At 36.9% G+C, this 15,707-nt stretch overlaps 1 protein-coding gene across 2 annotated transcripts; it reads left to right on the forward strand.

Moving 5' to 3' along the window:
* Window positions 1-487: 487 nt before the first annotated feature.
* Window positions 488-14,223, forward strand: LOC108676541 (serine/threonine-protein kinase VRK1). 2 transcript variants are annotated; one of them, XM_018164627.2, is made up of 10 exons: window positions 488-877; window positions 1,406-1,758; window positions 2,020-2,248; window positions 2,649-2,828; window positions 4,164-4,348; window positions 6,709-6,812; window positions 7,683-7,961; window positions 8,619-8,773; window positions 10,058-10,270; window positions 13,347-14,223. In XM_018164627.2, exons 1-10 carry the CDS (start codon window positions 718-720, stop codon window positions 13,619-13,621), a joined length of 2,133 nt encoding a protein of 710 aa, XP_018020116.1. In that variant the 5' UTR covers window positions 488-717; the 3' UTR covers window positions 13,622-14,223. The 2 variants fall into 2 exon arrangements, with proteins under 2 accessions (XP_018020116.1, XP_047736019.1); XM_047880063.1 differs by lacking the exon at window positions 13,347-14,223 and adding an exon at window positions 11,520-12,586.
* The last annotated feature ends 1,484 nt before the right edge of the window (window positions 14,224-15,707 follow it).

A 15,707-nucleotide genomic window follows, 5' to 3' on the forward strand; every position in this document is an offset into this window, starting at 1 on the left:
GTACTATTCAAAAATACTATCAAAAGAAATTAAATCTCAATGCAACAAAAAACAATGCAACATGTTCACTTTTCGGGTGAAAAAAGTATTCGTACAAAACAATAAATACAAAAGTTGTTTTGTACGAATACTTTTTTGACCCAAAGAAGTTAACATGTTGCATTAATTTTTGTTGCATTGAGATTTAATTTCTATTGATGCTATTTTTGAATATAATGCACCTCTATACATAATATAAATCACTTCTCCTGTTCAGTTTGTGTACTTACATACATTAAAATACGATTTTTCAAGTGTACGAATATTTATTTCCCCCCACTGTATATATCAAAAATAATTTTATAATTTGCTGTGTGACCTTTGACCTATGCTAAGTTAGTTTTCTAGACATGTTTTTAGCTAAAAATGTTTTTTTCCCCATTTACATTAATGCTTGTCAGAAAAGTCCTAGATTAATTAGTATTCTCCACAAATTCTCAATCTTTGAAAAATGCCCATATATTTGAAAATTTATCTAATTTTCAGACTGAATTCAGCCTAACCTAGTCAATATGCATGAATAATTTTTTCAGTACAGTATCTTAAGTTCAGTAGTTGCAGCAGCTAAAAATTGTTAAATGTGAATGAGAGAAGTCATTTCATTTAATTTTTTTAGATACTTGAGAAATTAATCTAAAGAAGATCATTGGTCAACTAAATTTAGTACGCAAGTTCACGATGGCGCCTCGAAAAGTCAGTAAAGGAGCCGCATCTAAATCCAACGAGACTCCTAAGAAGAGAGTGGCTGCCAGTGGATACAAGCTCCCTGATCCAATACCTGAAGGCCAGGTTATCACTGACATTGCAAAAAATGTCTGGGTTCTTGGAAAGAGCATAGGTGAGTTGTCTCAATTGTTGGTTAGACTATCTAAATATATCTGAGATGGGTCTCTAAATAAATATATCTGAGATGGGTCTCTAAATAAATATATCTGATCATTTATTAAATATATCTGAGATGGGTCTCTATATGATAAGCATTGCTATCTTTGTATCAGGTTCTTACTCTATCTTGAGTCATTATTATTCTAATGTTCTTAGGAGTTGGACACCATGAAATGTTGAAGTTTGTAATGGTCCATAGATTTATTATTTTTTCAACTTTCTAGTGAGGAGCAGAATCTGTGAAAATTTACTCTTAACATAACAACTTGTAATATAAGTTGTTGATTGAAAGTTTTATGAAAATGAATTCAGAAAAACCAACTTGTAGGCATATGGGAGAATTTTGTGTGTTCATTCATGAACCCCTGCCTAGTAAGTGGTTCCTGAACTATATTAATGATGTACTTATTTCATCAACTTGCTAAGTCTTCATTAAGTTTAAATGATTTGTTCAGTTGCATTAACTATGGTTTAATTTCAGGCCAGGGTGGGTTTGGCGAGATATACCTAGCATCAAACGATTCATCCCGTGTTGTGACTGATGGTGACAAGTTTGTGGTGAAGGTTGAACCTCACAGTAATGGGCCGCTGTTTGCTGAGATGCATTGCTACATGCGGATTGCTAAACCTGAGCTCATTGATGCCTGGAAGAAGGAAAGGAAGCTCAAGCGGCTTGGTATGCCCAAGTACCTTGGATCCGGCTCCTTCATATACAAGTCGCAGAAGTACCGTTTCATGGTCATGGAGAGGTTTGGCTCTGATCTGCAGAAAATTTTGGAGAAGCTCAATAAGAAGTTCTCTTTCAAGACTGTCTTCCAAATTGGACTCGAAATTGTAAGTATGTAATTCTCAAGACTTTATTCTCCCTGTAGCAGAATAGTCTGTCTAAAAATTTTTTACATCATACTGATTGAAGTATTCATAAGACTCAATTATCAATTGAAAGCATGTTTCTATTATTTATACATTTCTATTTGTCTAAACATTATGTGCTTGCTTATTCATTGAAATGGTATAATATTTTTATTATTTCGGAAATGATCCCATCAAAAAGTTAAGAATTTTATAATAATGTCTCATTGTTTCTCGTTGTAGCTTGATGTGCTTGAGTACATCCATGACAAGGGCTACATCCATGCTGACATCAAAGCTTCCAATTTGCTGGTTGGATTTCAAAGAGGAACGGAAAACCAAGTGTTTCTTGTTGACTATGGCCTCGCATGTCGCTATGCCATCAATGGTCAACACAAAGAGTACAAGTATGATGCAAGGAAGGCGCATGATGGCACCATTGAGTTCACTTCTCGAGACGCCCATATTGGAGGTGAGTATCCAGCCATGGCTTATCTTTGAGATGAGGATGAGAATTGTGTGAATTTATCAACCATTTAAACAACCATTGTTAAGATTGAAAATAGAATGAGAATTATGTTAATTTATGAATTCAAGGATTTGTCATTTCATTGAATTTAGTTCAGTTATCATTTATTTTGGTTTGAGCTCAATTTACACAAGTATTTTCATTCTGGTAAAATGTTTCCAAAAATTTCTTTGCCTTTGAGAAAGTCTCCAACATTATTTTAATAGATTTCAGAGTTATCCACTGAAAGATAGTTTGGAAAGTTGTAAAAATAATTTTAAAATATCTAAATTTTTTTTTAAGTTTATAATGTGTATGGTAATGCTTTCATTTGCAGTTTAATCTTAAAAAAATATCTCGACAGCGCACTCGCGAAGAGGAGACCTGGAAATTCTAGGCTACAACATGACGCAGTGGCTGTGCTCACGCCTGCCTTGGGAAGACAACCTCACTGACTGCGACTATGTGGCCAAGAGCAAACGATGGTACATGGACAACGTGGACAAGCTTATGGACAAGTGCTTCCCTGATGGTGTGCCGCCTGGTCAGTTGATAATATAATATAGTGGTTTCCGCGTTTATTGGGCCATAGGCCTGTCTCTGATTCTTAACATCGCAGAACATTCACAGCTTTTTGCGGTCTCAAACTCAAAACTTGCCTGCTACAATTCTGCTGTGCTTAACCGTCCGGCCTCCTCGCCGATTCTGACCAGAAACTGGCGCACAGTGCTGGGATCGAACCCGCGCCTCTCTGCTCCAATCTTGGTACTCTGTACTGTAACCACTGGGCCACCTGCCCAGTTGGTGATAAATCTTCATGCTTTTTCTAAAGTATTCAGTTGGTATTTATTCATTGCATTTATTCCATCATCATCAGTTGGTGATAACTCATCACGCTTCTTCTAAACCTGTTTTGTTGGTGTTGACTGCTCGTGTGTACACTAGGACAATAGTGGCCGTCAGCACAAACTTTAGGAAAAAAATTAGGATTAATTTACATGCTACTGACCTTGTGTTAAGAGACTCGTGATCCTTCCGTGGTCAGTGGTGCCTTTATCCCTCTACCACCGTATGTCACTCTCTGAGAACATGACTTTCAATTTAAATTAAACATAAACCATTGAGTGTAGCAACCTGAGGACGTTTGTACGCAACAGAGAACATTTTAAAGTTGTCGTACGTGGCGGTAACCATCAGTGCAAGTCATTTTGCGCTCACTAGAACCTATCCTTTTTGGGAAGTAGGTTTGTGACAATATTGCTCCGGTTACTCGTGTCAGGCGGTAGAGGTTTAAAAACGACCAAAAGAAATGTTAAAAGTAGCTGTCGGTATTTTAAAATTCCACTGTCTGCCACTACTGCCTCCAAGCGCCAGAACCTGATGCTTCTTCTAAACGTACGTATGTTGTTGAGGATTACAGGGGCATTGTATTCAGTGGATTTTTTTTTTTTTTGTTCTTAACCTCTCTAGGATGTGCAATGTCATTCATTTGTATTCCCCTAGCGTATTGAAATTTCTTCACTCAATTCAAAATTTATGATTATTTCTTTTCTCTGGCGTCTCGTTATTTTTTTCTGATTATGGTTTTGTGATTTAAATATCTGGGATGTTATTTATGCTGTTACCAGGCCATAGAAACTGTTAACCTGCATCTGTTGAAACGGGTTCACACAAACTAAGGGTATCACTTTTTGTTTATGGTTATTATCAGGTTAAGAAGATTTTAATTACAGACGCTCCCTTATATAGAAAATTTAATTTCAGTGTCCGAACTCAGTGCTGCTGAGTTTTACAAATCCTCCAACGTTGATTGTTTTAATGTGCTGCTGAGTTTTTCAAAATATTAATATGCTGAAATTAAAAATGTTATTTTCCACAGGTTTGTTTGAGTACCTGTCCTACGTAGCAAGTCTGACGTTCGACGAGCTGCCTGACTATGAGAAGTGCCGCGACATTCTCAGGGCTGGCTTAGTAGACCGCGGCTACAAGGATGATGGCAAATTAGTGTTCATGGCTGCGACTCCCAAGCCAGTCTCGAAGAAACCCAAATCGAGGGTGAACAAGGTGAGTACAACACCTCGATCACGTCGGAATGAACGAGTAGAATATCAGCCTGGCAGCCCTGATCTCTTTGCTGAGAGCCAGGATGAGGCTGATAAAGCCATCACTCCCCCCGTTTTGAGTCCTAAGAGCTCAGGTTTATCAGGGAGACGCGGGCCTGTGCGCACCCCGAAAACTGTCGCGGTTAAGAGAAGTGCGAGCGCCGAGCATACGCCTACCCGAGCTAAAAAATCCCGCGGTGCTGCATTAGTTGTAAAAAGCAATGAGGAAGATGACACTATCTCAGATTTGGAGTCTTTCAATAGTGATGAAGTTGAAAAAGAAAACAACGCCCGCAAGGCAAACTCGCGTCCTCGATCAAAGAAGCCCGTTGTGCCGACCGTCGCTTCTCCTGAAGCTAAGACAATCAAAGCCAAGACCAAGAAAAGAGTTGTTGCTGTTCGCAAAAACAAGGGCGAAAAGTCTGCTGTTGATAGCTCTTCATCAGCAACCATGAAAAGCTCTATTGTGTCCAGTATCTACAATAACCCTACCCCTGCTATGCTTGAACTCATCGCAAAGAAACAAGCTAAAGCGTCTGCCAAAAAGTAAAACTTTTTTGAAATTTCAAATCAAACCTCAAAATTTTTTTGTATGTGGATCTTTAACTTAGAGAATTGGGTATTTAATACGTGCGTAGGTACGTTATTAAAAAATAATATTGAGGAAAAATTAATTATTATCGAAACTTTTATTACTTGCAGCAGGTATACTCAGCGTAAATTAGATGCATGCAGCTAATACCTTCATTTAGTCAAGTTCTTGAAGCACCTGATTAATCACTATAGAAAGATGAAATTTCTATTGCTATGAGATTCTAATTGCTGATTAATGAGCATTAAATGATTAGTTGAATCTTCATGACGCATTTTCTTCCTGTTATTTCTTTCTAATCCTAATGGATCATTCCTAGTATCCATTTCTTATGCCTTGATCAGTTAATTGGAATCATTGCTGCGAATTACCTAACGAATGAGTAAACATTCCATGTTGACTCCATATTATCGAGGTAGCTTTTTTTTCTACTTGATACTCTAATTGTTTAAGAAATACTTGTTTAGTGTCAATCAATGTCATGCGTCTTTTTTCTGCTTAGTTTTCTTATAAGTTAGCTGAATATTGAAATTTATTCATACTGAAATGCATTTATTCATCGTGCTACAATTTGTTCACAATTCATGCACGCTCGTTTGAAAAATATCACCCTTATGGTCATACAAAATTGAACATGTAAATGTGGCATGTAAGTTATGCAAGAATATGTTGAATGAACATATTAGAGATATAACAGGTCAGGACTATGACAAAAGTGATGTCACGGAACAAATGCGCAGGATCTGAAGAATAAAAGTTGTTTTAGTTTCGAATTTTCTGCAAAGTTCGATTTGTGATTTCCGCCTGGTGTTGATTTCATTCGTCTTGGAATGAATTTATTAGTGTTTTGGGTAACCACTCGTGCTTCTAATAATTTTAATAGGCTACAAACAAACAACACCCGAAAAAATCATATCGAAAATAGTGCATGGAAAACAAGGGATAAATCTTTGTTTTGAATCACGTATTCAGGATAATATCTTCTTTAATTAGCGATGAATATCTGTTCTCATTGCCTGGGAGGGTTATAATCATTTATCTTGAACGGTATTATGGAATGAATTAATTTGAGGCTCGGTTAACACTAATGTTTCTATTCATTCAGAAGCTACCAACAAGCACGGAAACAAATTTTATTAGCGAATATTCATCATTCTTTACCTCATTGACTTTCAACCTCGCTATGGTTGCTCTAGTTGTGTATTTGGGTGTACACATTATAATTTGTTTTTATTTCTTTTATTAAGTTCAGTACATTTTGTTTTTGCTGTGTGACGTTGATTTCAGCTCATCCTGAAGATCTTAGAATTTGAATGTTCCCAGTTTTCGTTAACATTGTACTTTCAATAAAATGATTCAGAAATATTGGTATTATTTCGTCACACATACATGAATCAGCTCGATTTTGCTAGGAACTGGAAAATTTTCATGGGTTTAACATTTCATTTTTATTTGGTTCAGAATTTTTCTTTTCATTCGCTAAATTTCAATCAGATTTAAAATCATTCTCATTTATCATTATTCCTTGAAAGCTTGATTGAAATTCACGTTTAGCTTTACGTCTTCCAAGGAAAGCCAAACTTGATTCACTCACTGGATATTAATTTTATCATCGTAATATTAATAAAAGAACTTGTGCTGTTAAAAAGCTTCAAATGCAATATTTGAGCTTTTATTCCTGCAGTAAACTTATTCCTAATGGAAGTTAACCCATGGAAATTTTCTTGAAGGGCGTGAAGCGACGGCGGTCTGACGAAGAAGAGAATATCGGGCTCTCCCCCAACAAGATTGTCCGCACGTCACCTCGGTCTCCGTGCAAGTCATCTACTAACAGGTCAGTCAACGCTAAATATTGTCTAAATGAGCTAAAAATAGTTAATATTTTTAATATAATATGAGCTAAATATTGTCTATATAGTGATGCACTTTATATAGTGATGCACTAAAATAAATAAGCGAAATATTGTCTATATTAGTGATGCACTTAATGCCTCTGTATGGGCAGTCAACGCGCACTGGGAGAAATGAGCTCAATATTGTCCAAGTAGTGATGCTTTTTTTTACTTCTGTATGGGCAGTCAACGCACACTTAAGAGAAATGAGCTAAATATTGTCATAATATCAATAAACTTTTATGGTTTATACTGACCCAGTTTGGCTCGGCACAAGCGCGTATCGTTTATACGTCTGCTCTCTGCTTGTGCTGTGAATAAGTAATACTTTGAAAATATTACCCATTTATTTTTTGGGGTGTGTTTTCACTTGGAGCTTTGTCAATCGCCACAGTTCACAAATTATGTGTAAGTTATTATTATTGTGCGACTGTCAAACGTCATGTTAACTTTTTTGCCATATTACCACAAATAACATCTCATTTTTTTGTTCTCTCAGTCTAGAGATTTTTTACCCATTTCGTCTTTTATTGAGCCTGTAGTAGCGTCATATTTTACATTACAGTCCGGTGACTGTACTTCCTGAAATTGAAAAACCTTGTGTTTTTATGTATCTATTTCAGCAAAACTATGCCTAAGATATTATGTCAGTGAATAACACTAATACCCTACCTTATATTTGTCCTACAGAATCAATACAAGATTGTAATAATATAATAATAGCTGTAATAATTGTGCGTTTGTCCTACAGAATCAACAAAAGATTGTAATAATATAATAATATCTCTAATAATTATGCGTCTGTTCTACAGAATCAATACAAGATTGTGCCCTCGCAAGTCGTACTTAGGCCTGAGCCTGAGCACGGTGGCTTTACCAGCCCTGCACTTCACTGACCCCGAGGATATAATCATTGAGAAAGAGAACGAGAAGATGCTGGAGCGCCAGAAACAAATGAGGCCCAAGAGAATGGTTCTGAAGAAAGACACGTCGCTGGATAACCCAACACCTCAGATGTTGGCGCTCATGGCTAAACGTCGAGAAAAGAGTCTTTCGCCCCCCATGTGTAATAAAAGACATAAGCATAAATTGTAAGTAACTTTAATTGGATTTCTGGATGTTATTAGATGATTTTATGGGTTCCTTTTGAACCAGACTGTATATAGATGGCAGTTTTCACGAGATGCTTGGAATTGAATGGATTTTTGCGTAAATTGTTCTATTTTTTGCAATTTTTTTTTTCGAGATTATTAGGTGATTTTATTGTTTCCTTTTGAACCAGACTGTATATAGTTGACAGTTTCCGTGATATGTATTGAATTAAATGTATTTTTGTGTATTTTTCTTTTTTTGCAAGGGATATTTTTAACTGACCCTTGCAAAAAAATACTCAAAACTTTGATGCTCACTATAAATAATTTTAGAGAGATTTCGATATTACTCTTAGCGTCTCGTACTTTCTATGTAAACTGGTCCAGTAGTTGAAGTTCAGAGTATCAGGATTGGAGCAGAGAGGCGCGGGTTCGATCCCAGCTCTGTGCGCCAGTTTCTGGTCAGAATCGGCGAGGAGGCCGGGCGGTTAAGCAATGAAAATTTGATGCAGTGAGTTGCAAGTTCGAGCCCGCAACAAGCTGTGAATGTTCTGCGATGATAAGAATCGGCGATAGACCTACGGCCTAATAAACGCTGAAACCGCTATATATATATTTATATATTATAGTTTTAAAATTATATTTGTTTTCCAACAGAGGCAAAACTACTCCAACTTTCGATGACACACCCACGGACTTGACGCCAGAAATGGAGTCTATTATACGGCGACGTGAGGAACGTGAAGCTGCCGAGCGAGCAGCCAAACACAGGGAACGCCTCGTCGACATTGAAGCTCGTCGGTCTCTAAACGGTGAATACATTTTTATTGTGAATTATGCACTATATCTTCATTGTAACTTGTACACAGCATCTATGTAATAACTTAAGTACTGTAATTCACACAAGGCTCGACTCGTTTATCTAAATCTAATTACGTTGATTTTGATGTTGGAATTGTCAATGTACTAGATTTAAATTCCTGTCAATGTCAATCTTAACCCTCTACCGCCTGACATGAGTAACCGGAGCAATATTGTCACAAGCCTTCTTCCCAAAAAGGATAGGTTCTAGTGAGCGCAAAATGACTTGCACTGATGGTTGCCGCCACGTACAACTATAAAATGTTCTCTGTTGCTTACAAACGTCCTCAGGTTGCTACACTCAATAGTATACATATAATTCAAGTTGAAAGTTATGTTCCCGGAGAGTGACATACGGCGGTAGAGGGTTAAAATGTTCTCTGTTGCGTACAAACGTCCTCAGGTTGATGCACTCTATAGTTTACGTCTAATTCAAGTTNTGTTGCGTACAAACGTCCTCAGGTTGCTACACTCAATAGTTTACGTATAATTCAAGTAGAAAGTTATGTTCCTGCAGAGTGACATACGGCGGTAGAAGGTTAAGTGCCCAGTAACTTAAAGGAACCATGGTTAGTTCATTAACGTGACTTAATCTTTGTTGACCAAAACTTACTTTCTAACCCTCTAAAACAGCTGATGAATATATTTTTATTGCCCAATATAATTAATGCCGGATAAAATATTTATTCAACTCTTCATATTTAAATCATCTCTTCTCAATGATGTTTCCAATTCCATGAAGCCAAAATGACAAGCCATACAAACACATGAACTGTTGTAATTGAAAATGTTATCCAGTTCTCTAATCATGTTCCTGATTTCACAAACGTAGCTCTTATTTCCCTGAAGCCAAAGTGACACACCCTGATTTATAAATAAACTGTTTTAACTGAAAATGTGATCTAGCTTTTGTATAATGTTTCCGATTTCACAAATGTGGCTCTATTTTCTTTCATCCAAAATGACACACGCTGACTTTCAAATGAATCGTTTTAACAGATAATGTTCTCCAGTTCTCGTATAATATTCCTAATTTCACAAATGTCTCCTCGTTTCTCTAGAATGTTTCTCCTTCCGTGAACCCAAAATGACATACGCCGATGTTCAGATGAACCGTTTCAACCGAAAATGTTATCCAGTTCTTGTATAATGTTCCTGACTTGACAAATGCCTCCTCGTTTCTCTCGAATGTTTCTCTTTCCATGAACCACAAAATGACACACGCTGATTTTCAGACACCGCCAACCTGGACGTGTCGGTGCTGTGCGTGTCAGAAGTGAGTGCCCGGGACCGGAGGTATCAGGCTCGGTTACAGGAGCCCTCGCCTCCCGTCATCGCTGTCGACGATCTCGAGAACTCCAACGACGGCTTCCTTGCTTCCCCGCCGTGCTGTGATACGCCAAAACCTTCTGCTGTCACCAACCATAATAACAACTCTCTTAAACAATGTGGGTTGCCTGCAATCTTACCGTGATGTTGCTAATTTTGGTCTTTTTATCGCATTTCCTCATTTATGAAAAAAGGCGCTATCATGCTCGCCATGTCCGTCCGTCTGTCTGTCTGTCCGTTCGTGACTGCACGTTTTCGTTGACGAGAAAATGCGCTCTCTGTCACTCAATGCAGTGAGTACTGAGTTATATTTTTTGTTTCATTTCAGTTCTTGTTGATGTGGAAGTTGATTGATTTTATTGTTGATGTGTTTTTTGTTTTACAATCATTTTACTTCTCTTCATTATTTCATTGTTGCTTAATTTTATTTTTATTAATTTGTTCATTGGTTAATTTCATGTTAGAAACATAGTTCCGGTTATTCAATGAGTGGAATCATTTAATTCACATGCTCACTTAACCATTCATTAGAGGAAGGCACTGGTCGTTATCAGATTGCTACTTGTTTATAAAAGTCCCTTAATTTTGCCCACTTTCTGTCCGGTAATTACCAATGAAATGTCAAGTTTTTCCTGAAATGGAAGAACTTAACTGAACTAAAAAATATATAAAATCAATATTTTTCTTAGCAAGACTACTCTAATCTCAGTTTTGATGATGTACTGAATTTACGATAACAAGTTTTATAGTGGATGCAAGTCATGATATGACAACGATTGCTGTGTGGTTTGTTGGTCCCGAGGAAGTCAAGCTTACTAACGTATAGTTTGTTATGCTGCCCTGCCTAATAATCATGATTATTGTCGTGATGCATGCATAGCCAACCAATAACAGAACAAAACATATCTTGTGAATATTTCAATCAGAGGAAATGTACAGCTTCGACATTTGTTCACACTGTTCATTATAACACTAATTCCACGCACAAAATAATTTTTTGGCGGTTGTCTCATATATTTTAATTAACTCCCCCCTAAACTTTAGCCCGTAACTCTCTTTTTGTTCACTTATCACAGTTCACAATTATTGTTTTTAGCACCAATCCCGCACTGACAACTCTGGTACTCTGCTTTACTCATGATTTCATCATTCCTTGATGCTTGAAACCTGCTCAGATCTGCTAACTCGGTTTATCTGCTATGCTTGTGTTTTTTTCATTCGCAAAGTTTTTCAATTTTTCTTTATTTGTTTGCATCGTCTGATCTATTAACCAGAATTTGATTTTTACGCATTCTAATCCTGTTCATTTAATTATATTTTTCATTTTGTTCTCTCACTAACTCATTTGTTTCATCGTTATCACTACAGCAAAATCCAGCACTGACAACGAAGAAGAAAGTCAAAGTGTTGAACGTCGTGTATGCTCAAAGGTTCTTGAAAATATTGAAGTTGTGAAGAAAAAGTTCATAAATTCTACGAAGAAATCCGCCAATAACACACCAGAGAGAAGAAGTAGCGTTTCAAAGACAGAGTCTAAAAAGAGAAATAGGCAATCGGTCTTGAATGATTCTGAATCAAGTCCTGCCTTGACAGATTTGTCTAGCAAGCGCCGGAGATTGGGACGGAAATCGAGCGTGCGAAACGATTTAGTGGAACCAAACTTAACCTTTGGGGGCACTCGGGCTTGTGCTGATTCCACATCTAAGAGGGCTAAGAGAAAATCAGCTATCTTTGCTCGAGATCTCATCTCTAAATTCATCTTCCCTCGTTAATATTTTTAAAGAGAAGTGAATGGAATGGTTGATTCTTAACCAATGTTTTTTTAGACATTTGACTTCAGAGATTCAAATTTATCAAAATTTTAAGTTGAACCGCTAGCACCGCGCGTTTACGGTGCTAGAATCAAAGTTTGTTTAAATTTGGCAGCATCCAAACTGATATTTTATTTTAAGTGCGGACCTAAACCCTTTGCCTACAGAGAGTGACTAAGTTACCAAGCATTAAGACGAAAATAGCACTGACGGTAGTTAATGTATCTGTAGACACAGGGTTGGAAGACTTTTATAGCGCTAGAAGCGTCAAGTTCTTATGTGATTCATATTTCGTCTCGAGGCTTTTTATCAATGGACAAGATTTAATAACTTTGTTCGACCTAGTTGAACTGAGCGGTTATGGTTACAGTTAATTAGGGATGGGTAGACCAGCGATACAACTGGTGAGATGATGACGTTATTTATGTGAATTATTTATTGATATCCCACTATTGTTAATGTGAAATAGGGATTTTATATCGCTATTTTTTCACTGACGAGCACATGAAGCTGAAGCCTGTACTGCGACATTGAAATTATGATAATGACGTCGAAAGTAGTTGAGGATGTCTGTGCATTTAATGTAAAAGAGAAGAAATTTTACGAATAAATAATTAAAACTTTTGCTTACGTTTTCAAGTTGAACGATTCCTCAAATGCAAATGGATGCCTTTCTAAGCTTAGAATTAAACCTGTTTTATTAGCCGGAAAAATTGCTGGAAACCCTTGTCGAGCATACTTGAATCATGCACAACATCTGCGTCATGATTTTATGTAGTGACGCTTCAGCACTAGATGGTACGCGAGTGAGCTTAGGTTGATCTCACGATCTTGCTGTCTTGGGTTTGGTTTTGTACAGGTTGACAAAGAGCGTTTTCCTATACAGGGTTTCGTGGTAGGAATTTGTTAAGAAGGCATTTCCCAATGCACAGCTTCATAATGGGAGAGAACATTTTGCTCTACTTGAAAATTTTTCCCGAAACGCTTGCTTTGGAAAATTTGCTCCTGATTTCATCGAGTTTGCTGTTGAAGAATCCAGGAAAAATCCTCGTTTCGACTGTAATTTTAGGATTCAAGCTTAAGTGAGTATTAATCTGCTTATAATTTGTTCCCCCATTCTCTGTTTAATCTCCCCACTGCATGAGGTGTTTGTCACTGGTGCGTGCAAATTGTGTCATTGACTGCTTTTTCCTCAAGGGTATAATTTAGCTTCTGGTTTTAAATTTCTATAAACACCTGTGAGCTTTCAATCTCAAAGCTTTCCCGCTAAACTGTTATATATTAAGGGAGTCATTAATTACTAGACTTTAATTCCACTTCATGACTTATATTGCATTTACTCCGATCTCCTAACCTGTTATTTTCATGCTCTTCTTAATTTCAGGTCCTCGCCCTAACGGTCGACGTAAGGCAGTGGAATCTTCTGACAACAATCGCAGCAATACAAAGAAACGCAATACGCAATATTCGCAAAAGCAAGCTCATCACCAGTTCTCCTATTCCAAACTGGATCCCTATGAGTTCATCGATGAAATTTTCTCTGAATATAGTCATAAATCTTACAAAGAATATTCCATTGAGCATTCTCCGGTTAAAGTAAACAGGAGAGTTTGCTCTGCGCGTGCTGCTAAATCTAAATTCAAGCGAGGATCACGTTAGTCAGCTCGAATGCGTTTTGCAGTTCACGTTCAATACGTCGAGCTCGTTTCATGATAATTTTGAAGTCGACCGTTATTTGTAAGCGGACAGAAGAAAAAAGAACTGTTTATTTAATTCGCAAAAGCAAAGGATATCCTGACAACGTAAGGTTAGCTTCCAGCTCCCAACCCAATTCTGAGGAATTGGAATTATGCTGTCAACATATTCGATTCTCTTTAAGAAGCCTATAATGTATGTAAACGTGTTGCTATATACTTTTCGGACTAACCGGTCTTAGTAGATAGCACATCATAAACCTTTTTATTTTTGAAAGACACGATTTATTGTTATCCTATTACCTATCAGGGAATGGGTCCAAAAACTCGCTTCAATTTCTTCGATGTATTTCTGACAACTGATCTAAGAAACGGTCACTGGTATTGTGTGAACTTAAATTTTGGATATCAGTCTGGAAACACTTTAGATTCTTGTTTATATTAAACATCAATAACCAAGTGTCCAGCCATGTGAACGGGAATATATTGTTAATCCCATACTCTTGAATTTCACCTTAAAGTAAAAAACTGAATGTTTTCTTCTGCATGAAACTTTTTTTTTTTTTTGCTTTCAATTAGGATATTGACGTGTGATCTGTTGATTGTTTTTCATTGTAAGGTCTCTTAAGAGATGCAATCGGAAAATCAATCGTGAATTGCAGCATCCGTGGTTCTCATTGAGTCATTAGATTTAGTAGTAGTTTTCTAGCTCGGCACAGACGGAAATGAAGGAATATTAAAACCAGTTATGGAAAACAACAACAATACTCGTTTTTAAACTATGCTAATTAGATAATATCGTGTTTATGATAGCGCATTGGTTTGTTAACTAAAGAGCAGTTGTTGAGTGCAGTATTTCTTGAGCAAGCGTGTCGTTTCTTATGCAGTGATGACCTGGGGCCATACTTTCAAAACTCGCTAAATGAACGTAGGTACTTACGTTCTATTTTCTTATCTATGATTGGTGGATTTTGCTTGAAAGGCCGTCAATAATTGGCTGATGAACTTACAATCTCTTAACTTTTTTTGAAATTATAGGCCCTGTAACATTCCTTCTCTATGTAACGTTTGTCATTTGTTACTCAAGTCACGGTTTTCTTAATGCTTAAGGTCGTTGAATACCACTTGTTCATGTGTACCACTTTTTCATATGTACCACTTGTACATATGTACCACTTGTACATGTGTACCACTTGTACATACGTACCACTTGTACATATGTATACAAGCATGGCGTGTTTTGCATGCGAGTGTGCGATTCTCGCCAGTCAATGTAAGGAACTCCCGAAATGACTCGCCAAGTATATGCTTAGGAATGAAATATTCGTGAATTCGTGCGGAAAGAATTGAAGTGTTAATGTTTAAACTAGATTCGTGGGATGGAAGTCCCTCCAGCTTTATCTTCATGTATATTTCTGAAAGATATTTCATTAGGTATTTTTTAATAGATCGCTATTCTCTTAGTAAATGAAGTGTGTTAACGATGATACAAGAGAAATTCTTCAGAAACTTGGGCAACTTCGGAAAATTTTTTAAGGTATCAAAAAAATGAAATACGGAAAATGCAGCTTAAACCGTGTACCGAACACCGTCATTGGTTTAACTGTACATTGGTTTTAAAATTCCTTTCACCTTAATCGCTGGATGAGTGCCATTAATTGAAAAAAAAACTATGTACATTTTAGTAATCACTCAAATTATTAGGTAGACACTTTTAGACGTTGTCGACCATAACAACGTGCTTCCTCGATCCTATTGTATATTGTTCTTGGAAGTCTTCTATTTCTTGCGATCATTAACAGTATTCCATTACCCACGCATTAGCCTTACTAATCGTTGGACGAAGCATTACTAATCATTGACCGAATCATTAGTAATCTTTGAACGAATCATTTGGTTTCAATATTTTCGCTAGTATTAAAATGATGACCCCAAAGCTACAATAATTTTGTTAGTAGTCTCATTTAACTTTAATTTGTAATGTATGACTAAGAGGCTTGTTCGAAATAGCCTGACCTGTTATTATTATGTAGGCTGTGACTGCTTATGAG

This window comes from Hyalella azteca, unplaced genomic scaffold (genome assembly GCF_000764305.2).
Source record: "Hyalella azteca isolate HAZT.00-mixed unplaced genomic scaffold, Hazt_2.0.2 contig468, whole genome shotgun sequence".
Classification (NCBI taxonomy): Eukaryota; Metazoa; Arthropoda; class Malacostraca; order Amphipoda; family Hyalellidae; genus Hyalella; species Hyalella azteca.